This window comes from Tachyglossus aculeatus, chromosome 23 (genome assembly GCF_015852505.1).
Source record: "Tachyglossus aculeatus isolate mTacAcu1 chromosome 23, mTacAcu1.pri, whole genome shotgun sequence".
NCBI classification, from domain to species: domain Eukaryota; kingdom Metazoa; phylum Chordata; class Mammalia; order Monotremata; family Tachyglossidae; genus Tachyglossus; species Tachyglossus aculeatus.
In genome coordinates, this window is record NC_052088.1 from 31,938,303 (window position 1) to 31,962,443 (window position 24,141).

The window sequence follows — 24,141 nt, forward strand, 5'->3', positions numbered from 1 at the left end:
GAGGACAAAACCAAACATACTACCAAAATAAAATAAAGTGTCTCTATCCCAGTGCTTAGTACAACGCCTGGCACAATGTAGATGCTTACTTTTTTTTTTTTAAAAAAAAAGGGGGAGACAGAGGACAAAACCAAACATACCGACAAAATAAAATAAAGTGTCTCTATCCCAGTGCTTAGTACAACGCCTGGCACAATGTAGATGCTTACTTTTTTTTTTTTTTAAAAAAAGGGGGTTCTTCGAACAGTTCGTATCAGCGTTCTCTGCTCCTGCCCCAGCCCCGCTGCTCTCCCCCAAGGTTCCCCAGTTTGGGATAACGAAGAAGCCGTTTCCCCAACAGTCCCGCCCATTAGGCTCCGGTTTTTCGCTTAGATACGCACCTTCTGCAAATTTGTTTTCCAGTTCGGTGTTCCCAATGGCCTTTGCTGCTTGACACATCTGACGCAGCAATTCTTCCAGGCGCCTCATGCAGCGAATTATACTCCCTGCCAGAGGCAGACGGGGGGAGAAGCCCTCGTAAAGCACATTTCATCGATTGCAATTATAAATGGCCCGATTGGCCCCAAAGGAGCGAGGCCAAACATCTGGCCCCCGCCCAACCTCTCGCTGGCGTTCTCTGACCCCATGACCGCCTCCCCACGGAGCGTGGGCGGATTAAACGGCGCTCATCCTGCAGCCGCCCGCCCGCGCCCAAATCCATCCATCAAGGCGGTTAGTAGAACGGCACCTTCCCCCCGCCCTCCCCCCTGGAGAGGCTCAAGGCGCCCCACGTCCCACGCGAGACCGACTTTATCTGGAGAAAGGGGACTTGGCAAGGTGAGGAAAACCGGAGAAGGGGAGCCAGACCTCCAGGATGAGTCTCCGGGGGTCTTGGTTCCCCTTTCGTTCCATTCAAGGCCCTGCTGAGAGCTCACCTCCTCCAGGAGGCCTTCCCAGACTGAGCCCCTTCCTTCCTCTCCCACTCGTCCCCCTCTCTTACCTCCTTCCCTTCCCCACAGCACCTGTATATATGTATATATGTTTGTACATATTTATTTATTTATTCATTTTACTTGTACATATCTATCCTATTTATTTTATTTTGTTAGTATGTTTGGTTTTGTTCTCTGTCTCCCCCTTTTAGACTGTGAGCCCACTGGTGGGTAGGGACTGTCTCTATATGTTGCCGATTTGTACTTCCCAAGCGCTTAGTACAGTGCTCTGCACATAGTAAGCGCTCAATAAACACGATTGATGATGATGATCCGTCGATCCCATTTCCAAATGACCTCGGGGCTGCTTTATGGCCGCTTGTCGACAAACGGTTACCATCTCGTGCCACTGACAGGAGGGCTTTGCCTTTGATGAAAACCCTCGCCACCACCATGGGCAACTACTCAGGATCACTGCTGTTCTTTGAATCGTACGTTTTATAGCTGGCTTGCTACCAGAGCAGCAGCAGCAGCAGCAGCGTGCCCTAGAGGATACAGCATGGGCTTGGGAGTGGGTTCTCATCTCAGCTCCGCCACTTATAATAATAATAATAATAATAATAATAGTAATAATAATAATAATAATAATGATGGCATTTGTTAAGCGCTTACTATGTGCAGAGCACTGTTCTAAGCGCTGGGGGGGGATACAATGTGATCAAGTTGTCCCACGTGGGGCTCACAGTCTTAACCCCCATTTTACAGATGAGGTAACAGGCTCAGAGAAGTTAAGTGACCTGCCCAAGGTCACACAGCAGACATGTGGCAGAGTCGGGATTCGAACCCAGGACCTCTGACTCCAAAGCCCGGGCTCTTTCCACTGAGCCACGCTGCTTCCCGCTGTGTGACTCCGGGCAAGTCACTTCACTGCTCCGGCCTCAGTCACCTCATCTGTAAAATGGGGATTGAGCCCGGGAGCCCCACATGGGACAGCAGGGACTGTGTCCAACTCGATTTGCTCATATTCACCCCAGCACTTAGTATAGTGCCTGGCACATAGCGTTTAACAAATATCATCACCATTACTATCATTACTATATGGCACAAGAGACTGGAACCGGAACATCTCCTCCGTAGAGGCCTTCCCTGACTAAACCCTCTTATCACCCTTCCCGCCCAACCCCTGCGGCGCCTATAGACTCAGATTTGCACCTCTAGCCACAGCCCCCACCCACCCCACAGCATCATCAATATTATTTATTGAGCACTTACTGTGTGCAGAGCACTGGACTAAGAGGTTGGGAGCAGACAACCGAGTGGGCAGACACATTCCCTGCCCACGACCAGCACTTACGTTTCCCCTCCCCTTGATTTATTTTCATGTCTGTCCCGTTACAGATATGTACACGCCTTGTGGACAAAGATTGTGTCTACCGACTTAATTCAACTTGTACTTCCCAAGCGCTTAGTACAGTGCTCTGCACACAGTAAGCGCTCAATAAATATGATTGATTAATTCTACTGTACACTCCCAAGTGCTTAATACGGTGCTTTGCACAAAAATGCTCAATAGATGCCACTGAGGCCTTCCCCAACTAAGCCCTCATTTCCTCTTCTCCCATTCTCTTGCACTTGGATTCGCACCCTTTATAATTATAATAATAATAATTGGCATTTGTTAAGCACTTACTATGTGCAAAGCACTGTTCTAAGCGCTGGGGAGGATACAGGGTGATCAGGTTGTCCCATGTGGGGCTCACAGTCTTAATCCCCATTTTACAGATGAGGTAACTGAGGCCCAGAGAAGTTAAGTGACTTGCCCAAGGTCACACAGCAGACATGTGGCGGAGTCGGGATTCGAACCCATGACCTCTGACTCCAAAGCCCGGGCTCTTTCCACTGAGCCACGCTGCTTCGCTCCTTCCTCAGCCCCACACCGCTGATGTAAATATCTGTAATTTACTTCTACTAATGTGGGCAGGGAATGTGTCTACCAACTCTGCCGCACTGTACTCTCCCAGGCGCTTAGAACACAGTAAAGCGCTCAATAAATAAGTTGGATGACAATGACCCAGGGTCACTAAAGGAAGAGAAAACAAGGATAACCTCTCTTTGCCCCGGGCAGATGCTTGGGAGATGCCTCTGAAAGCCCCATTAGCTGCCCTCACCGTACCACGCTCTCGCCTGTCCCGCCATCGACCCCCGGCCCACGTCATCCCCCGGGTCTGGAATGCCCCCAATCCCTCTGCCCCTCCGCCAAGCTAGCTCTCTTCCTCCCTTCAAGGCCCTGCTGAGAGCTCACCTCCTCCAGGAGGCCTTCCCACACTGAGCCCCTTCCTTCCTCTCCCCCTCGTCCCCCTCTCCATCCCCCCCATCTTACCTCCTTCCCTTCCCCACAGCACCTGTATATATGTACATATGTTTGTACATATTTTTTACTCTATTTATTTATTTATTTTATTTGTACATATCTATTCTATTTATTTTATTTCGTTAGTATGTTTGGTTTTGTTCTCTGTCTCCCCCTTTTAGACTGTGAGCCCACTGTTGGGTAGGGACTGTCTCTATATGTTGCCAATTTGTACTTCCCAAGCGCTTAGTACAGTGCTCTGCACACAGTAAGTGCTCAATAAATACAATTGATGATGATGATGATGATGATGACAAGCTGATAAGATCCACAGAGTTTTGTCCATCACAGCCCCGAGTCAGAGCCCAGGTGGCCCCTCTCTCCACCCCCTTCCCCACAGGAGGCTGCCTGGTTTTGCTCACTGACCTCTAACCCCAGGCAACGATGAGCCACCGATGCCCCACCTTGGGATCCTACCTCTGCTAATCAATCAATCAACGGGGTATTTATCGAGCGCTTACTACGTGCCGAGCGCTGTACTGAGTGCTTGGGAGAGTACAACAGAGCTGGCAGACAAAACGCTGCCTCTTCCAGACGAGGCAGGAGGAAGGCAGGTGATGGGTGACAGGGAATGTAAAGGGTTAGTGGCCACTGGCATAGTGGCCGGCTACGCAGGGGCCTCCCGGAGCCGATGCTGCTGCTCGGGTGGGCCCAGCGGCTGGGGGCCGGCGGGTGACGGTCAGTCCTGCTTTGGGAAGCCTCCCCTTCAGCTGCTTACCCTCCCCACCCCCCGCTGCAGGGGCCTCGGGTTGCAAGGAGGAAGAGGAAGAGGAGGAGGGATTGTGGAAAACCAGTCCTTCACCATCCCAGCCCAGGATGTCTTCCTCTTCTCCTCACGGTGGGAAAGCCAGAGGGAGAGCCACTTTCTGGGTATCAATCGCCAAGAAACGTGACGTGACGGCCCTCCCAGGGAAGGCTGGGGCAGGGGCCGCATCCGGGGGAGCCCCCAGCCCCCCAAAGCCCACCTGGATGGCCTCCGCAAGCTCGGAGCTCGCTGCGGCGACGGCTCCCGATGGAGCGGCCCGGCCCAGGACTAGCGAGGTGGCGACCAGAGGGAGGAGGATTACGGAGACGAGTTTCCAGAGCAAAATCAGGGGGCGACCGGCCCATTCCCACAGCCCCGTCGCTGCCGCTGCCACTGCACGCTCACAGAGCCCCAAACTCAACCCTGCCCCTGCCCCTGGCCCTGCCCGGCTCTGCCGGGGCAGAATCCAGTTGTGCAGTCCTGCCGCAGAGGCTCAGGTTTCCAGATGGAAAATCTGCAGAGGAGCCTTCTGGGCCCCAGCTCTCCTGTCCAAGGGCTGGGCTACAGAGCCCTGTCAGCGCCATTTCCGTGGGGGACGGAGATGCCCCCGGGGCCCCCCGCCGCTCTTTCCCTTTGGCCCCAGCCTGCCCCGGCTGCAACAGGAAACCACTCCCCGCCCGCCCCCCGCCCAATCGGACATTCATTCAAGTCCCCCTGGGACTTGGATGGTCACCTTGGGTCTCTCCCTCAAGGCCAAGGGCTGGCCTGCCGAGGCTGGGGCTTGCCAGACCCCAAGACTTTTGGGTCAGAGGGGACCCTAGACTCACGTTCAAACAGGACCAGGCCGGGGCCACGCAGGGCGTTCCCATCAGCTGACGGGAGGCCGCGGATAACCACCAAGCAAGGGTTCGGCCCGCTGGGTTGCTCGGGGGACTCTTTCCCTGTGTACACCGGAGGTGGGGAGGACGAAAACGGACCCCAAGTTTCCATCTGCACCTCTCTCTTCCTCCCCTGTGAGGCCCCGTCGGACCTTCCTCAGCTTCTAGACTGTGAGCCCACTGTTGGGTACGGACCGTCTCTATATGTTGCAACTTGTACTTCCCAAGCGCTTAGTACAGTGCTTTGCACACAGTAAGCACTCAATAAATACGACTGATTGATTGATTTTTCCAGAGGTGCCGCACCCCCACCCCCTCACACGCCCCCGAGCTGCAAATCCCCGTGCTCAACGCCAGTGGCCAATGCCGATCCCCGACCAAGCCGCTTCCCAGGCTGTAGGAGGGGAAGGGCTGACCGCCTCCGAAGAACACGGTGGCAGCCGTGACCCGACTCAGGGGTCAGAGGTTCCCCGACGGCCACCCCAAGCCTGGATCCCGGGGGGTGGGACGGACATTGGAGAACCGTGGGTGGACCGGCCCCCCGGCCTCGGGCCGACCGTCATTCCTCCCGCCGAGAGGCCTTCGGGATGTGTAGATTTATGAAAACCACCACGGAGGTATTCGACCGAGAAAGCGGCCCCGTGTCGTGACCCCGTGTCCGTCGCCCACCGAGGGGGTCCCCGGAGAGCCAGAGACACGGTGGCTGCCGTGGCAATCGGACACTCGGGGCTTCCAGCCCAGGAATGTGCACAAATATTGAACTTCTCTCGCGTTCCCTCGCCTCCCCGCCTCCACCGGGAAACGCCGGACCCCGGCTCCCTCCCTTTGGACGGATGAGGCCTGTCGGTCGACATCCATAAATCAAACCGCCTCTCTACCAGCCGGGGGGCACTGAGTCACACGAGTCTCCCCCCCCACCCACCCCCTCAGAGTTTCCTTCCTAGGGAGGTGGCTATGCTTGTCCAAGGAAGGGAGGAGGCGACCAAATGGCAACATTCCCCTCAGCCCCAGTGCACATGGCTCCGTTTCAGGGGAAAACAATTGGCATCGCACACCGCCCTGGCATGCTTAACAAAGCTTCTGCCGGGTACAAGTTGAGCAAGCATTCCTCTCCCTAATGAGACTTTCTTCCCGGCTGCTAAACCCGCTCCGTTTTTGGAAATCTCGTGGGGCCCCTTGGGAGAGGAGTGAGCGACGGCCCCCGGAGAGGAAACGGACCCAGGCGCGGGCGGGAGGGAGGACAGACCCCGCGGAGCCCTTCGTGGTGCTTGGGAACCCCCGCCCCTGGCCCAAAATGTCCCGATGGACTGCTCCCTTCGGGTTTCGTACGGTGAGACAAAGGCAAACCCCAACCCGCTATTTGTTGGGGAGTGACAACGAAGATGATTAATAACTCGTTTACAGTGTTTCCAAATCCACTCCGCTGGCTCCCTGTTTTGTGCCTCGTGTTCGATTCTCACTGAAGGGCGTAAGACACATGGCCTCCATTAGGCCAACTCAACGTTAACCGGCTAATGTTTGCAAAACCCTTCAAAGGCTCCAAGTGCCGAGAACATCCAGCTTTCTCTTTAAAAAAAACTCGAGTCCCAATAGCCACCTCCCCTCTCCCTCAGGCTGAGCCTGCGTACACTATGCCCGGGAAGGGGGTTCGAAGGGTAGACGCCATAGGTGGTATTTAGGAATCTGGCAGATGGAAAACAAAGTAAGATGGTATTTAATGAGCCAGTGACAGCTCTTGGCCCGTGTTTGGCAGCGCTCCTCATCAAACCCAACATTTTCTCAGAGTTGCAACTGCCCCGGCTTGGTGTGGTACCAAGCGAGCCAAAGGGAGCCCTGATCCCAGGTACAGTGGGACGCCGGGGCAGGGAGGGTTTGGGGTGGTTTCTGGACAGAGAGCAAGGTTTGACCCGCTCAGGAATCCCACCTGTCCAAAGGCCGAGGTGGTCGGGAGGACCTGAGATGGGGCTCTATGCTGTCTGCATCAATACCAGGATGAACGCCGTATGACGGGCACGTTGGCATGTTTGGAAGGAAGGCCACTGCTCGGCATGGGTTTCCATGAGCAGGATCAGGTAGCTGACTAATTGTCCAGGCGACGCCAGGTTCGTGAACACGAGTGTCCGCGACCTCCAGCAGAGAACGGGTGAGTCTCTGTTTAGGAGCGGAAAGGCTTTTGCGATGCCCTAACTGCTTTCTCTGAAGACCTGCCTTAGAATCCGGGCTTCTGGGTTTATCCATTTTTCTCCTTAAATTTATATTCAGGCTCTCAAATGTTAACTTTCTTCCTCAGCCTGCAGCTTGCAACTGGATACTCTGAGCTGCAAGTTTCGGTTTTGTTGGTACAGGGGGCCGCACATCATAAGGTTTACATTTTTCAAAGTCACTTTCTCACCGTTTCAGATTCTGGGCTCTCAGTCTCTAACTTTCCTCTGTAAACACTGCTGTTTGCGTTGTGATCTTCCTTTCCTGCTAGCCTGCAACTTAGTTTTTTCCCCCAGCCCTTTCCTACCTAATGGTACCTTCTGGGTTTTAAGCCCGCAGATTTTTTCAAAGAGCCTTCCTCCAGCAATAAGAGTCCAGTTCTCCGGCTCTTCCCTTTTCTCCTACACACAGCGGCTGGCAACCCCCATAGCCCTTGTGGGCTTTGCTTTATACTCTCTTACTTCCTTCCAGATACAACTGCTTTGAGTGTCTGTCTCCTACTACTAGATTCTAAGCTCCTTGAGGGAGTGGTCTACACCCACTCTCTCCAGCAGTTTTCCTCCAATTCTTTCTTAACCCCCTCTAATCTGGCTTCCACCCCCTTCACTCCACAGAAATCGTCCTCTCAAAGGTCACAAATGATCTCCTTCTTGCCACATCCAATGGTCTCTACTTCATCCTAATCCTCCTCAACCTCTCAGCTGCCTTTGACACTCGTGACCACCCTCTTCTCTTGGAAACATTATCCAACCTCAGGTTCACCGACAATGTCCTCTCCGGTTTCTCCTCCTATCATTCTCAGTCTCTTTCGCAGGCTCCTCCTCTGCCTCCCACCCCTTAACTGGGAGTCCCTCAAGGCTCATTTCTGGGCCCCCTTCTATTCTCCATCTACGCCGATTCCCTTGGAGAACTCATTCGCTCCCACAGCTTCAACTACCATCTCCTTGTGGATAATTCCCAAATCTACACCTCCAGTCCTGAACTTTCTCCTTCTCTGCAGCCTCGTATTTCCTCCTGCCTTCAGGACATCTCTCTATTTGGATGTCCAGCCAACACCTTAAACCGAACATGTCCAAAACAGAACTCATCTTCCACCCAAACTCTATCCACCCCCAGGTCTTTTCATCACAGTAGACAGCATAACCATCCTCCGTCTCACAAGCCTGTAACCTTAGTGTTCTCCTCAACTGATCTCTCTCATTCAACTCACGTTTAATCTGTCACCAAATCCACTCAGTTCAACCTTCACAACATGGCTAAAACCTGCCCTTTCTTCTCCGTCCAAACTGCTACCATGTTGAAACAAGCATTTACTCTATCCCACCTTCATTACTCTAACAGCCTCCTTGCTGATCTCCCTACTTCACGCTGTTGCCCGGATCATTTTTCTACAGAAGTGTTTGGGCCATGTTTCCCCACTCTTTGGGCACCTCCAGTGGTTGCTTAACCACCTCGGCATCAAACAGAAACTCCTCACCATTGGCTTTAAAGCACTCATATCACTTTGCCCTCTCCTACCTCCTCACCATTGGCTTTAAAGCACTCAAATCACTTTGCCCTCTCCTACAACTCAGCTCGCACACATCGCTCCTCTAATGCTAATCCATCTCATTTCTCTCGCAACCGACTTCATGCCCACGCCCTGCCTCTGGCCTGTGACGCCCCTCCCTTCATAGCCAATAGATGATTTCTCCTCACCTTGAAAGCCTATTTAAAGCACATCTCCTAGAAGCCTTCCCCGACTAAGCCCTCATCCCCTCTTCTCCCGCTTCCTTCTGCATCACTCTTGCACTTAGATTTGCTCCCTTTACTCACCCCTCCCTCAGCCACACAGCACTTAAGCACATAGCAGGAATTCATTTATTTATACTAATGTGTCTTGCCCTCTAGACCGTAAGCTCTTTGTGGACAGGGAACATGTCCACCAACGCTGTTCTACTGCCCTCTCCCAAACACTCAGTAATACAGTGCTCTGCACATAGTAAATCCTGGACAAAAATGATCGATGAATGACTGAGGAGACTGTAAGCCCACTGTTGGGTAGGGACTGTCTCTATATGTTGCCAATTTGTACTTCCCAAGCGCTTAGTACAGTGCTCTGCACACAGTAAGCGCTCAATAAATACGACTGATGATGATTGATGATGAGGGCAGGAATCAGGCCTATTACCGCATTCTTCTAAGTTCTTACTACAGTGCTCTGCAAATGTTCAAAAAACACTATTGATTGATAGGCTGCAAATCCCTAAAGTCTTTTTAAGGCTTTTTACATTTTAATCCTCTGATCTTGCAGTCCTAATGGTTTAACATAAAAGTTTCTTCTTACAGTTCTAAACTGTGCCTTATATCTTTAAGCCATTTAAATTTTACTGGCTACAATTCCATCCTGTGGCCGTAAATCCATGTTTTCCAAAGAAGCTTCTTTGGCAATCCTATCTCCGGGCACTCACTCCCCAATTTTTCCAGCTAAAGAGATCTTATTTGAATGCAGTTTGGCCTCGTGGAAAGAGCACAGGCTGGGAGTCAGAGAATCTGGGTCCTAATGCTGGCTCTGCCCCTTACCTGCTGTGTGATTCCGGGCAAGTCACTTCACTTTTCTGTGCCGCAGCTTCCTCGGCTGCAAAATAGGGATTCAATTCCCTTTCCCCCACCTCCTTAGGCTGTGAGCCCTGCCTGTGTGGGCCAGGGACTGTGTCTGTCCCGATTATCTTCTATCTACCCCATCACTCAGTACGATGTTTGGCACTTAGTAAGCATTTAACAAATACCATTATTTTTAATCATTCTTTCGATGCTACTGTGTATACTGGTCAATGGTTTCTATAAAGGCCTTTCCTGGTAATGGTAGTATCTTGTGTTTTAAATTCCCCACTCCTGTTTCTGAAGGTTGCTGCTTGAAATTTCCTCTTCTAAGCAATAGATCTAATTTCCCCAAGTCAGACTTCCCACAAATTGTGCCCTGCCCTAGAAGGCCCAAACCTTCCTTCTTACAATTCCAGCCTCCGTGGCCTCAACGCTGCCGTTATTTCAACGGAGGCAGCCATTCTATACGGTGGCAACTAAATTCCCACCGTTTTCCCTAAAATCGTCAAGTAAAGTTGTTTTTCTTCAGATACCTTCTTTCAAAGCCACTCATTCTGCTTCGAGCTCGCCAACAATTGCTCTGGAAAATGCCTTTGGCGCCTCTGAGGAAGGAGGGTGGAAAGAGTGGCATCTAGGGGGGCCGAGCAGTTTCTGACCAGGAGACCTGAGCCTCGAGAGGGGCCTTCAGTTCCAGTCTCCAGCTTCCCGGAGAGCAAGGTGGGGGAATAAGTCACCCAGCCAGCCGCCTGATCCCTCTAGACTGTAAGCTCACTGTAGGCAGGGAATGTGTCTGTTACTGTCCTCTCAAATGTGCTTAGTACAGTCTCTGCACACAGTAAGCGCTAAATATATGCCACTGACTGACAGACTGACGGGCTTCCTGCAGGTGAGGTGGCCTCGGCAGGTTTCCAATCACCAGCTTGAGGAGGGGGTGGTGAGCTTCGGACGGCCAAACCGAATGGCGGGGAAATTGGGAAGGTTACAGACGTTTGGGACAAAGTCTCCTGGGCCGACCCGCCGGCCATAGGGTTTCCTCAATGGCGCTTGACCACAGAGGGACACCAGTGACTTGAGCAAGTAAAGACTTTTAGATTTAGGCTTGTTCGGGGGTGGGGGGTGGGGTGGGGGGGGGGGGGGCGTGCGTGTGTGCATCCCTCTCCCTGATCTCTCCATCATCCCCTCACCTCTCTTCAGCAATTTTGCAGCTTGGAGGCTGGCCAACAGCGGAGTGTGAAGAAGGCGGGAGGAGAGGCGGGGGAAGAGACGGAGAGAGAGAAAAGGGGAGAGAGAGTGTGAAGAGAGGTTTCCCTTATTGAAACAGGAAAGCCACAAAGTCACTGGCCTAAGGAGCAGGAATTGCCAACTTGGTATAATAATGATGGCATTTGTTAAGCACTTACTACATGCAAAACACTGCTTTAAGCGCTGGGGAGGATACAAGGTGATCAGGTTGTCCCACGTGGGGCTCACAGGCTTAGTCCCCATTTTACAGACGAGGAACTGAGGCCCAGAGAAGTGAAGTGACTTGCCCGAAGTCACACAGCTGACAAGTGGCAGAGCTGGGATTAGAACCCATGATCTCTGGCTCCCAAGCCCGGGCTCTTTCCACTGAGCTACGCTGCTTCTCTAGCTTGGTAGGCTACCGCTTGAAAGCCCCATCTGTGCTGCATTGGAAGAATCTTCCACCTCAGAGCCCAAATGTTTGCTACAGTACAGAGAAACCGCAATACCCCGGTAATCACAGATAACTACAGTGACAATGTTAATAACCATATGCTCTTAGCGGGTGTGCTGTGAAAGCACACGAGCTGATTTTTCTCATCGGGAACCGTGACTTATCCGAAAGCTTCGTCACGGAATCTCGATAAGGCCAACTTCATTAAACTGCGTTAAACAAAGCCAGTGTAAACATTTAGTTCATCAGTGAGTTTGAATTTAGAAACAGCAATACCGTCTTTTTTTATTTATCCTGCCTGCTTGTCTGTGGAGCACACTCCTCTCTTACATCACTGTCACTCTTGTTTGTTCCGGATTTATCTGCCTCGCCTTTTCCTCCCTAAGCTCCTTCTAGCTGTGTCAACAGCTTTCTCTCTGTTTGCTCTTCCTGCCCGCCTTTGTCCTACTATCCCAATTAATGGGAATTTAGAGCCTAAGAGCCAGCCACACACATGCACACATCCCTTTGATATGTTCACTCTGTGTCAGAAAGAGATGATACCAATGATGTGAACAATAGCAACAACACTGGGAAGAGCCCCACAAGGTCACGGTTGGCAGCGAGCTCCTCAGAGCTCCCCTTAGATGGAGACAGAGCCGTTCCGCTCTACACTGGAACGCTCGGCCCCTGGTCGTCTCGGCCAAGGGGACCCCAAGAATGGGAGGAAAAAATGGCCCAAGGGATGGAAGATGGGTCTCAGGAGAAAAGGAATGGGAGGGGATTGCCTGGAGAAGAGAAGGTGGAGGGAGGGAGGGCAGGATGGCTAACACTTCAAACGTCTGAGGACTTCTGGGGAGGACAAGGACCGGGAGTCTAACGTGTCCGCAGAAGAATGAACAAGAGGAAACAGCTCGAGTTAAAGCCAAAGGGACGCTCAGTTAGGTACCGGGAAGGAAGTTCTTGGTGGTCGGGGGCATGAAACGCCGGCAAAGGCCACCCAGAAATAATAATTACAATACTACTACTAATGTTAAACAATTTCTAAGCCCTCAGTAAATGCCACTGACCTGACTGATCAACTGATTGACTGGAACACTGTACTAAGCACTGGAGTACATACCAGAGAATCAGGTCGGACACAGTCCCCGTCCCACACAGGGCTCACGGTTTAAAGAGGGGGGAGAACAGGGAAGCAGAAGCAGCATGGCTCAGTGGAAAGGGAACGGGCTATGGAGTCAGAGGTCATGGGTTCAAATCCCGGCTCCACCAACTGTCACCTGTGTGATCTTGGGCAAGTCGCTTCACTTCTCTGTGTCTCAGTTACCTCATCTGTAAAATGGGGATTAAGACTGTGAGCCCCACCGTGGGACAACCTGATCACTTTGCAACCTCCCCAGTGCTTAGAACAATGCTTTGCACATAGTAAACGCTTAATAAATGCCATTATTATTATTAACAGGGATTGACTCCCCATTTTACAGGTGAAGAAACTGAAGCCCAGAATAGTTAAGTGACTTGACCAAGATCACACAGCAGGCAAGTGGCAGAGCTGGGATTAGAACCCTGGTTCCCTGACCGCTCCCGGCCAGGCCCGGGCTCTTCCCACTAGGCCACGCTGCTTGCTTTTACGTCAATCATCTGGTATGGGAATAGACAACTGCCAGTCTCCGGAGGGAGTCATTCCCAGTAAACCTCTCCTCTCCAGCTCCAGGATTCTCTGGAGCCACCGCTCACCGCCTGTTCTGGAAAAGCCCGCAAAACTCCTTGATTTATGAAGCACTATACAAGAAGAACCATCAAAATATAAACCAAGAATACTTCAGTTTATAGCAATCTTAACTCAGCTGCTCATAGGCTAAAAGCTTGCCGACCCGTTAGGTTTTCTAACCTGGCAGTGGAACAGAAACACACAAACAAAAGCAGTGAAGATCATCTGTTTCCCTTTGGGTTACTGGAACTCTGGCAAAGAGTTGAAAGGGTTGGGTGGGGGGTGGGAGGCGGGGTCTCAATAGTTACAAAGAGTCCCCAGGAGGTTTACAAAAGTGGAGATTGTACATTCTGTGATTTCCACCAAATCGGATTGGGATGGTCTTGAGAGTATCATTTAGAGCAGACATGGAAAGGCAAAATAACACGATTTTTCTCATCAAGAATTCAACAAAATTCATAAGCAGATATTATCTGTCACTAGGTGGAAGAATGGGTATCAGGGTGGTAAAAAGAAAAAGAAAATCCTTCCCAAACATATTTTTTTTTAAAAGGGAAAATGGAACAAAGAGAAAAGGGGAGCAGCCCGAAGAAGAAGAAAAAGAGGTTTGAGAATCAGAGGACCTGGGTTCTAATTTCAGCTCTGCCAACTGCTTGCTGCGTGACCTCAGTTAGCTCACTTTACTTCTATGTCCCACTCTCCTCATCTGTAAAAACAGGGCTTCAATATCTGTTTTCTCTCCTACTTAAGACAGTGAGCCAAGAGGGACAAGGACTGTGTCTGATGTAATTATCTTATATCTACCCCAGCACTTAGAACAACACTTGGCATTGTAAGTGCTGAACAAATTCAATTATCATTATGTCTTTTTTCTTTATCAGACAAAATATATACTGTACCTCTTTTTTTTTTTAATGAAAGAGGATAACTTGCAAATAAAAGGCTGACATCCCAAAGAACAATGCTGGCAGAATGAAAACAGTTTAAACATATTAGATATCTGGGCCAACAGCCTGCAATTAGCACAGATTTGTCCTGCTCCTGACACCTAACCTTGTCCCTAATCTTGTATGGGGATAATCTCCTCTGCTTTAATAACTCATTACTATGAATACGGCATTAGTGACATTAAAGCAAAGCCTCCATTTTCTTTTCCAAACTCCCTGCCTGGCTCTCATTTTAGTAGCATAAAAGCACAATTACTCTCTGACAACAACTAGCAGCTTGGCATTTGAGAAAAGAAAAATCAACTGATGCAAACTTTAAATCATATTTTCCCCAGATTGACACTACAGTTGCAACGACTGTAGATTTTCAAAGGTTGAGGCGGCAAGTATTTGGACAAGTGGTTAGTAGAACTCACCAAAAGTTTCAAACTTCATGAGTTATGTTTTCAAGAGACTCCACTTTTCCATCTGAAAGAAAGGGATTAAGCCACTATGTCTAGCTTGGTCGATTACTTATTCTGCCTTTATTTTGAGCTTTTTTTTCCTGCTCTCCTGAGACTATTCTTCAATCTATGTTGAAGGGAAGCTAATTAACGCCAAGCCTCTGAACTCTTCCCTAACTGAAACTATTGAAAAGGAAATGTTAACTCACCTTCAAAGACGTCCGTCATTTTGCAAATGTGAGCAAATGTCGCTCCATTAGCCCACGTGTAAACGACATCCATTAAATTGGGCCTGAAGGAGTTCAGATAAGTCTCCTCATCAATTTCTAATTTAGCTTCCGCAGAAACTTTGGCAATTCTTTTAGCACATTCCTTAAAAAAAAAGAAGTGGGTTTTTAGAAGGGCAAGTTAAATGCATGTGAGCTAAGTGTCCCTCAAAGAAGCAAGCTGAAGGTAAAACATCAAATACCTCATTGCAAGTGGACAAATGCATTAGGAGATCTTACTCTTTTAGACCAAAATGAATCCTTTTTCTTGACTAAGATTGGATTTATTCTATTCCATTTACTTTAACTGATGTGGTCAGATTTGGGCATGTAAAGAGTCACGACTGATGTGTAAAATGCAGGCTAGTGTACACATTGTATAGTTTTCTCACTGCACACATACAGGTGTAAATAGTTTTAGAGAACTCTAGCCTTTACCGAATTTGGTTCATGACTAAGATAAATCACAAGATATTTTCTAGTTTACCAAAACTATTTATGTTTTTAAAAACAAGAAATCCAAATAATCAGGACAGTTTCAGTTATCGTTGCTTTTATTATGCTCTTCCAAGCCTTGCTTTGCACAGACGGGCTGCTCCATACATTCTGCTAAATGACTGAAGTGGAAATTCTTCAGTGTTTGAATGCTTAGCTTAACTGTTCATCTTAATGCTTCTGGTTAATCACCAGGACTGAAAGGTGCAACTTCATTTCACTGCGGTGCTTTTGAGTAATTAGTGCTGCTAAACCCCAAGAGTCCTATGTAATAAACTAAAATAAGCCAAAGAAAGAAAATGAAATCAAATCTCCAGTTTGTTTACAGCAAAGCAGTAACATTTTAATCTCAGAATTAAGTCTACCCTAAAATTGGCAACCACTGAGGGAAAGATGCTCAAGATTAAACTATCAAGACTCTTTGACGAGTCTAGCTTTTAATGGCCAAATTGTTCTTAAAACAAAAAAACCTCATCTTACCTGCATTTGACGAAGTGGCCCTGCTAACTGTTCTGTCAATTTGGGCATTTCACTGGACTGTAGAAGAAAAAGAAAAATTTATTCGTCACAAAATGGAAGGGATAAATTTGAGGGGGTTTTACTATATGGGAGTCTTTGAAAAGTAAATTCCAGGGCCTAGAGGAAATGTATCTGCCAGTTCTGTTGCACTGTACTGTCCCAAGTGCTTAGTACAGTGCTCTGCACATAATGAGTGCTCAATAAATGTCACTGATTGACTAATAGAGAACTCTTAGCACAAATAGTAAACTTTGTTATGAGCAAGTTTGGCTGTAAAGGAGTACTTGTACTTGCCAAGCGCTAAGTACAGTGCTCTGCACAAAGTAAGCGCTCAATAAATACGATTGAATGAATGAATGAATACTTTTTAAAGTTTCTTGAGAATAAGGTGAAAACAAAACAGGGCAGATTTACAGACAACTTAGGGAAGAGTGTTAACAATAACAGAATGATCTGTCTGTCACCGATTAGCTCAGCAACATACTTCTTTCTTCCAGTTCCTTTCTGCTTCCTCCCTTCCTTCTTCGGTCTCCCTCTCATCCTATCTGTTTCTCTCTCTGCCTCCCTTCCTCCTCCCCTCTCTCCACATCATATCACGTCCTGCCTTTCCCTTTGCCCACCCCTCTGCTTGGTTTGGCGGCTCAAACGCTTGCCCCAGGCCAGGGAGCAGGCCCACGGGTGAGAAGCACATCTCTTCCAAGCCTTCCCTGACTAAGCCCTCCTTTCCTCTTCTCCCAATGCCTTCTGCGTCATCCTGACTTTCTCCCTGTATTCACCCCAACCCCCCACCTCCAAGCTCCACAGCTCTTACGTCCATTTCTTTAATTTATTTATTTCTATCAATGTCTGTCTCCCCCTCTAGCCTGTAAGCTAGCGGTGGGCAGGAAATGTGTCTGTTTATTGTTGAATTGTACACTCCCAAGTGTTTGGTTCAGTGCTCTGTATACAGTAAGTGCTCTGTAAATATGACTGACTCGTCTGATGAGTGAACTTGGGCCGGAGAGTCTGAAGAACTGGTTTCTAATCCTGGGTCTGTCACCGGTCTGCTAGGTGACTTTGAGACAAGTCACCTAATGTCTCTGTACTTAAATTTTCACACTCTCTGGCTTAGCCTGAACGCCCCATGCGGGACAGGGATTGTGTCCAACCTAATTATCTTGTGCTTACTCCAGCACTTAACACACAGTAAGTGCTTAAGAAATACCAGTATTATCAGAATGGAATTTATGACCAAAGTGAGCACAGCCTAATGTCCATGTTGGACAATAGTATCGGGACCCAAGAGGTGGTGATCTTGGCAGCCACTGTGGGCCCAAGCCAACCATTTCTTTGACTTCCTGCTACCTGTCCACCTCACGAAAGGCGGTAAGTAGGTCATCAATCAGAACCCTTGACCGCTGACGGCCTTGCCCCAACAGGCAGGACAGAAACCAGAACCCAGGCGCTGCACAAAGTCATCAGCTCTAAAATCAATTCCTCCGAGCAAGTCCAAGGGCTACCCTCCTGGGATGCTCGACCCAGAACCCAGGTCTCCCGATTCCCAGAGTGGAGTTCTTTCCTCTGGAACAACAGCAGGGGCATAATTATTATTATTATGCACATATTAAAGATGGACAACTTAAGACTTCAAAAGGTGAAGTCGTCTGTTCAACATCAAAGTCGGTCAACATCAAAAGCGGGGGGGGGCAGAACACAGAAGCCGCTGATTACGAGCAGCTGTTATGGTGGCTCCAAAAATATACTGATCAAAAACTTAACACTTAATTCTTCTGGGCAAAAATTTATTTGTAATTTTTAATGTCTTAGAACATATCATTTGGGGGGGTTGGGGGAGGGGGGAGCATGAGGGGAGGAAATGAGAAGCCCATTTTCCAAGCACTTGGTACAGTGCTCTGTACACAGTAAGTGCTCAATAATACCACTGATTGATTGACTGAGAACAACCTTCCAGAAAGCTTTTAATACTCCAAGGAAGACCATCTTATCCATGAACTTGCTTCTCCAATGGATTGGCATCACCCTATGTGGCTTTCCGGCTTGCAAATTCAACCTTTTTGAAGTTGAAATGTACATCCTCAGGAGTTGATGACTGAGCATCACTGAACTTGAGTTATTAAATTGGCGCCTCACCCAGTGACATGGTGTATCATGATTTAGGAGCCTGTGGTTTGGCTGACCGAGTCAGACGACTTTGAAGAAATGACATGCTTGGCCTCTTAGAAGAGGGGATTTTTGGACTGTTTCTTCATAAAAAATATAATTCACAAAATTAGCCACCAGAAAGTTTGACAAGATGGATGACCTTTAAGCCTCAGATGTGCAGAAAAGTTATTTTATTTGCCTTATTACAACTGACTTTACTGTCCTGGAAAATTATTTTAGCAACGACGTTTTTTCAGTGCTCTAAGATTAACTTCATAAAATCTAGATGTTTATCCCAAACAGCATTCCCAAGTGAAACCCTCCACCTAAAACAGATCTCTCCCGTTGGTTTTGGCCAGATGCTACCAGGAAATTCCGGGCTGGAAACGTGGTAGACCCCTAGGAGCCTGATCAGTCCTTTCAGGCTACTAGGGAAGAAGCCTTTCAAAAACCCAGGATAGCAACATGCAGTCCTGGGCCGAGATGGCAGCTCAACTGTCTGGAAGTGTTACGTTGCCTTCCAGATGCTTATACTTATCCCCAGGAACTAATTTATGCTAGAAAGGCAGTGCCCTAAATAATAAATAATAATAACAATAGTACTGTTAGAAGCTTACTATTTGTCAAGCACTGTATACGAAGCATTGGGTTAGATTTGAGCTAATCAAGTCCTACAAAGTCCCTGTCCCACACAGGCCTCACTAAGAAGGGAGAACAGAAATTGAATCCCTATCTTATAAATGGGGAAACTGAGGCACAGAAGTGAACTGACTTGCTCAAGGTCACAGAGCAGGCATATGGTTGAGCCACAATTAGATATCAGGACCTCTAACTCCCAGGCCCAGTCTCTTTCCACTAGGCTACACTACTTCCATCGGTGGACTCTAAAATCACAGGACAGAAAATGGCAATGTTTAAAAAAATAATAATAATAACTGTGATATTTGTTACGTGCTTACTATATGCCTGCACTGTACTAAGCACTGGTGTGGATACAAGCAAATCCGGTTGGACATAGTCCCTGTCCCAGGTAGGGCTCACGGTCTCAACCCCCATTTTACAGATGAGGTAACTGAGGCACAGAAGTGAAGTGACTTGCCCCAGGACACAGAGAAGACATACAGCAGTCGGGATTAGAACCCAGGACCTCCGGAATCTCAGAACCGTGCTCTATTCACTACACCATGCTGCTTCCCTTTGTTGACTGGTACAGGAAAGCAATTTGGTACCACTGTATCAATTTGCTATCTGGCTAAATAGATGGAGACCAGTAGGAAGAGATGACCAACGTGAATACTTAGGTCTGTGATAACCTGTGTTTCCAATACAGGCTGTTGGCTACAACAAGATCAGCCAATTAAGGAATGTTCTTCTGATTTCACAAGCCTGTCCCGCATGAATCGCCACCACAGGTAACTGCTGCAGTGCGACGGGTTTTCCTCAATTCACAAGACTGCAACCATCACCTAATAGGAAAGAGGTGGGGTCAGGGGGGGACGCTGTAAATGAAACTGTCCTAGGAAGACAAAATGCACTCGACTTGGTCTTCCTGTCAATTTCACACTAAGGAGCAAACTCTCGAAAGAGTGTGACCTTGGGCAAATCACTTCACTTCTTTATGCCTCAGTTCCTTCATCTGTAAAATGGAGATTAAAGACTGTGAGCGTCATGACGGACACGGACTTGGTACAACCTAATTAGCCTGTTTCTACAGTGCCTGGAACATGATAAGTGCCTACTAAATACCATAAAAAGAGAGAGACCAGACTCATTTTCTCTCAGAGAAAACTATGTTGGCTCCAAATAACAAAATGGAGGGATAATTTTGCGTACTTGTCAGTCCTGCAAACCAACAGGCTTATTTTGGGTTTCTTTAACAGTTGTTGAAAGTACAACTCGACTAACATTAAAAATGATGCCTGGGCCAATAATGACACTTTCTGATCACTCTTCTGTGCCCAAGGAAAAAGCTCACCTATCACTTCAAGTTTCCTTAGTCACCCTTCAAGTCCTTCTCTGATTTTTTTAAAGAAAACATCTTAACCTAACTCCATTTACACTTTCGTTTCACTCATACTGCTCATTCTTTCTAGCAAAATAAGAGTTCTATACTTTCTAGGCTTTAACTTTCTATGAGTTTGAACCTGCCTATTCTGAGTCGTAATAAGAAAGGCAAAAAGGCTCATTTTATAATGTCTATTATATTATAATGTCTATTATAATGTCATTATATTTTATAATGTCTATTATTTATAATGTCTTTCTTGAATCCTTCCATGCCTCCTTCTACTGTCCTCCAAAATTCTCCCGGGTTCACGTCTTTGGGTACTTCCTCATAATTAAGATACTGTTACTACAACTCTCCCCCATACTCATCCTTCCCAAATACTTTGGCTTGTGCCCGAGCCCCATTTCTATGACGGTTAGCTTGATAAGCTCTTTTTCAATTTAGCAAAGTAACTCACATTTTCTTGGAACACAAAACAGCTCAGTAATGCAGTTGCTTGTTCGGCCGACAGGTCATTAAAAAGTCCATTAAACATCATTTCGGTCAGGAGCAGCTCATCGGCACTAAGAGCCAAAGAAGCAATACAGAAGAGAGTGAAGAAGAGAATATGTTTATGTTAAAAGAGAACAGCTTTCTAAACAGGCGCAGTCTGGCCATTTTGGAAGGGACGGGGGTAGCATGTTTTGCAAAGGTCAAAAGAAATAAGGGAAATAACAGCACTTCCGTTTTAAGTGGGTTGACCAGAACTGAAACAGAGTTTCGATTAGGTTTTGAGTAGAAAAAGAGGATAAAGAACTTGGAAGTCAGCTTTCACTCCCCCCGGAACAAGCGGCCTGACTATGTGACAATAACCACTTCTTCTGGCCAACTGTCTGTTTACCTGCTGATCTCACAAGCCACTCGCCCCTTCATCTCTATGACGTCAGAAGATGTGGCAAAGCCCAACCGCCGCAGAACCCGTTTGCGACATTTGAGCTCATCCATCTGTAAGACCGTTCTCGCTTTCTTCAGCTCTCGCTTTGCACCTTTAATATCCACTGCAATCTAGAAAAAAACCCACCATATGAAACAAGGGTCAAACACTGCCTTCGCCAGAGACAACCTGGAGTCTCTCCGATTTGAAATGGGGGGGATGCTCCGACCATAAAAGGAAAAAATATATACTGTACTCTCCCAAGAGCTTAGTACAGTGTTTTGCATACAGTAAGCAATCAACAAATACGACTGAATGAATGAATGAGGAGGTGAGACAAGGCAAGGAGTGTAGTCCAACCCTACCCACCCACGGGGAGCGGGGGAATGCACTCCTTGCTTTGAAAATGCCAGAACTGATCCCTGCTCAGACATGTCCAGGGAGGGAGACGGGGAGAGGAGAAAGCTGGCTAAAGGAGAAAGGTAGGGCAGAAGGAGAGGGAATAGGGAGGGTGGAAATGAGGAAGTGGACAGGAGGGGAGAGGGACAAGGAGGAAGCGTGAGAGAGAAGAGGGGAAAAGAGTGAAGGAAAGAGATGAGGTAGTTGAGTGGAAAGGGAAGCAGGAATGAGAGCAAGAGAGGAGGAAGAGAAGGGGGAGGTGAGAGAAGAAATAGGGAGAAAGGAGAGAAGCGGTGACATGAGAAAAAAATCCCCTGCTTCATGAGGCCCGGGGTTCAATCACCAGCATCTCCACCTCTGGTTCTCCAGTGCCTGGCACATAGTAAATGCTCAACAAATACCATAACATTATTATCTTCCATCTCTTCTCCGGCACCCTAAAAACCCATCTCCTCTCTCTCCTCCCATTGCCGCAGCCAGTAGCTATTGCAGCTTGACAACTCAGTCAGTTATCATATTTATTGAGCGCTTACTGGGTGCACAGCACTGAACTAAGCATTTGGGAGAGTACAAGAGAAGAATGAACAGACACATTCCCTGTCAGGGGCAGGCACATGCCCCATCCCCACAGTGGTCAGGCCCAGTTCCTAGGGCAGGCTCAGGGCTGGGGAGTTGCCAGGAGAAGCTTAGTTCTCTGGAACCCAAACCTCACCCCACAAATATCTGGGGGGACCCAAACTACTAGAGTGGGGTGGAGGGAAGCCGGGAGAGAAGAGAGGATCTACTGGGGCTGCTGGGTCTTGGAGGAGAAAAGCTGCTATTTAAAGCCGGTTAGCACACCACAGTTCAATCCGCTCCATCGATGCCGAGTACATGCAGGCGGCGAGTCCTACCTGCGCTTTCCTTTCGCACAGCTTGTAGACCGTTTCCAAGTTGGAGTCGTTGTGGAGCGGGTGAGAATACATTCGATGCTCAAAAGCCTCGATTTTTTGGATGACTTTTTTCAGTCCCTGGTCTTTGATGCCCATATCATCAATGGGATCTAACAATGGGACTCCGTCGGGAAACCGCTTCTGTACTTCCTGAGAGTACATAATTTCCAGATAAGAATCCATTATGACACAGCATGGGAGGGGCAAGAAGAACAGCTGCTACTGAATGATTAATACGAGGCTTCGGCTTTATATGTGAGGCAAGACACGGAGACCCCCCTCAACACCCTGAGTTTTGAGTGTAAAAGGGTTCTACTGGAGGAGAGAGCCCCGATAGGCTCCCCTTTGATGGCTCTTTCCCCGGGAGCTGAGGTAGTGGGGAAACCAACCTCCCATTGACGCTGGCCACATTTCTATAAAAAACCCCTTAGACACAGTTGCTCCACCTCCCATAACAATTATTCTGTCCCTCTGCAGCCTTATTCTGAAGCATTAAAGTTGGTTGCCAGAGAGAAAGTAATCACAGAGCATTGTTTGGTGATGCTTTCATAAAGTTATAGATCCCGCTGTGCTCTAATTTAGTTTGAACAAGGTCAGCGTCTTGAAAGCCTGTTATTCAGGCTAATGCCAGGCTTACCTGTATTGACTTTAACACACTTTGTCTGTTGTCTAAGGGGCGCAGGTCTTTCGGGATATAAAGTCTAACACTACTGATGGAAGACAGAAGATGGACCAAAACAGGAACAACCTATCAAAACAATATTTTGTGATTAATTACAACTGCACATCTTAGCTTAATAGGCTGAATTTTCCAAAAGCAAGGATTTAAAGAAAATCACTGCCAGACCCAGCAAAGCACAGCAGCTAAAGGAACAGCTTCAGTGAAGGAAGAATCATTGCAATCCATAACTTTTATTCTGTAGGCTTTCCAATTTCATGGACTTCAAGAGCAATCTCTTTCCAGTCCCTTCTTTAATAACTTTGGAAGTAAGTTAATCACTGTTCCAGCAGGCAATTGGGGGCTCTAGAACTGCTCTTGGAAAATAGGTTAATTAAAAGGCAAAAATAGTTTTCCAGGTATATAGGACCACGTTTCTTTCTGAACTGGTGATGTGGCTCAAAAGAGACAGCAGATGAATCCAAACCTGGCCTGGTCACTTGGACAAGGTTTGCTAGTAGCTGGGGAGTGGGAGGAGGGGGAAAAGGGAGGGTGAATGAATCCCTAACAGAAGAGAACTCCCAGAAATTTTCTCTCCTCTCCACAAGCATGGAATAAACTCTCGAACTCTCTCCAGCCTATGCCTTGAGGAATTTTACCTTTTTAATCACCCACAATTTGGATTTCTTTTTTGACCTAGCCTAGTTTCTTCTAGGTCTCATACTTCTGACCAGCAAAAAAATCCTATTACTACTTCAACAATAATAGCAATAATAGTAATAATAATAATAATTGTGGAACTTAAGCACTTAATGCCCAGCACTGTACTACATATTGGGGTGGATACCAGATAATCTGGAATAACCCAGATACTCCTGAAATCACTTTCATGTCATCTATTACCTTGCTACTACCATTTATTTCTGGAGAAGCAGCGTGGCTCAGTGGAAAGAGCACGGGCTTTGGAGTCAGAGGTCATGGGTTCGAATCCCGGCACCGCCAATTGTCACCTGTGTGACTTTGGGCAGGTCACTTAACTTCTCTGGGCCTCCCTCACCTGTAAAATGGGGATTAATGTGAGCCCCCCATGGGACAACCTGATCACCCTGTAACCTCCCCAGCGCCTAGAACAGTGCTTTGCACATAGTAAGCGCTTAACAAATATCAACATTATTATATGTATATATGTTTGTACATATTTTTTACTCTATTTATTTATTTATTTAATTTGTGCATATCTATTCTATTTATTTTATTTTGTTAGTATGTTTGGTTTTGTTCTCTGTCTCCCCCTTTTAGACTGTGAGCCCACTGTTGGGTAGGGA

At 47.9% G+C, this 24,141-nt stretch overlaps 1 protein-coding gene across 1 annotated transcript in view; it reads right to left on the reverse strand.

Annotated features, from left to right (window-relative positions):
* The window catches only part of MTREX (Mtr4 exosome RNA helicase), a 107,152-nt gene that overhangs the window by 859 nt on the left and 82,152 nt on the right, over positions 1 to 24,141 (reverse strand). Inside the window, exons 20-26 of the mRNA XM_038765444.1 lie at positions 22,796 to 22,906; positions 22,120 to 22,308; positions 20,795 to 20,958; positions 20,372 to 20,477; positions 15,726 to 15,782; positions 14,694 to 14,856; positions 381 to 485 (exon numbers count right to left, since the gene is read on the reverse strand). Of these exons, the coding sequence (XP_038621372.1) occupies positions 381 to 485; positions 14,694 to 14,856; positions 15,726 to 15,782; positions 20,372 to 20,477; positions 20,795 to 20,958; positions 22,120 to 22,308; positions 22,796 to 22,906 (895 nt within the window). The remainder of the gene's footprint in view (positions 1 to 380; positions 486 to 14,693; positions 14,857 to 15,725; positions 15,783 to 20,371; positions 20,478 to 20,794; positions 20,959 to 22,119; positions 22,309 to 22,795; positions 22,907 to 24,141) is intronic.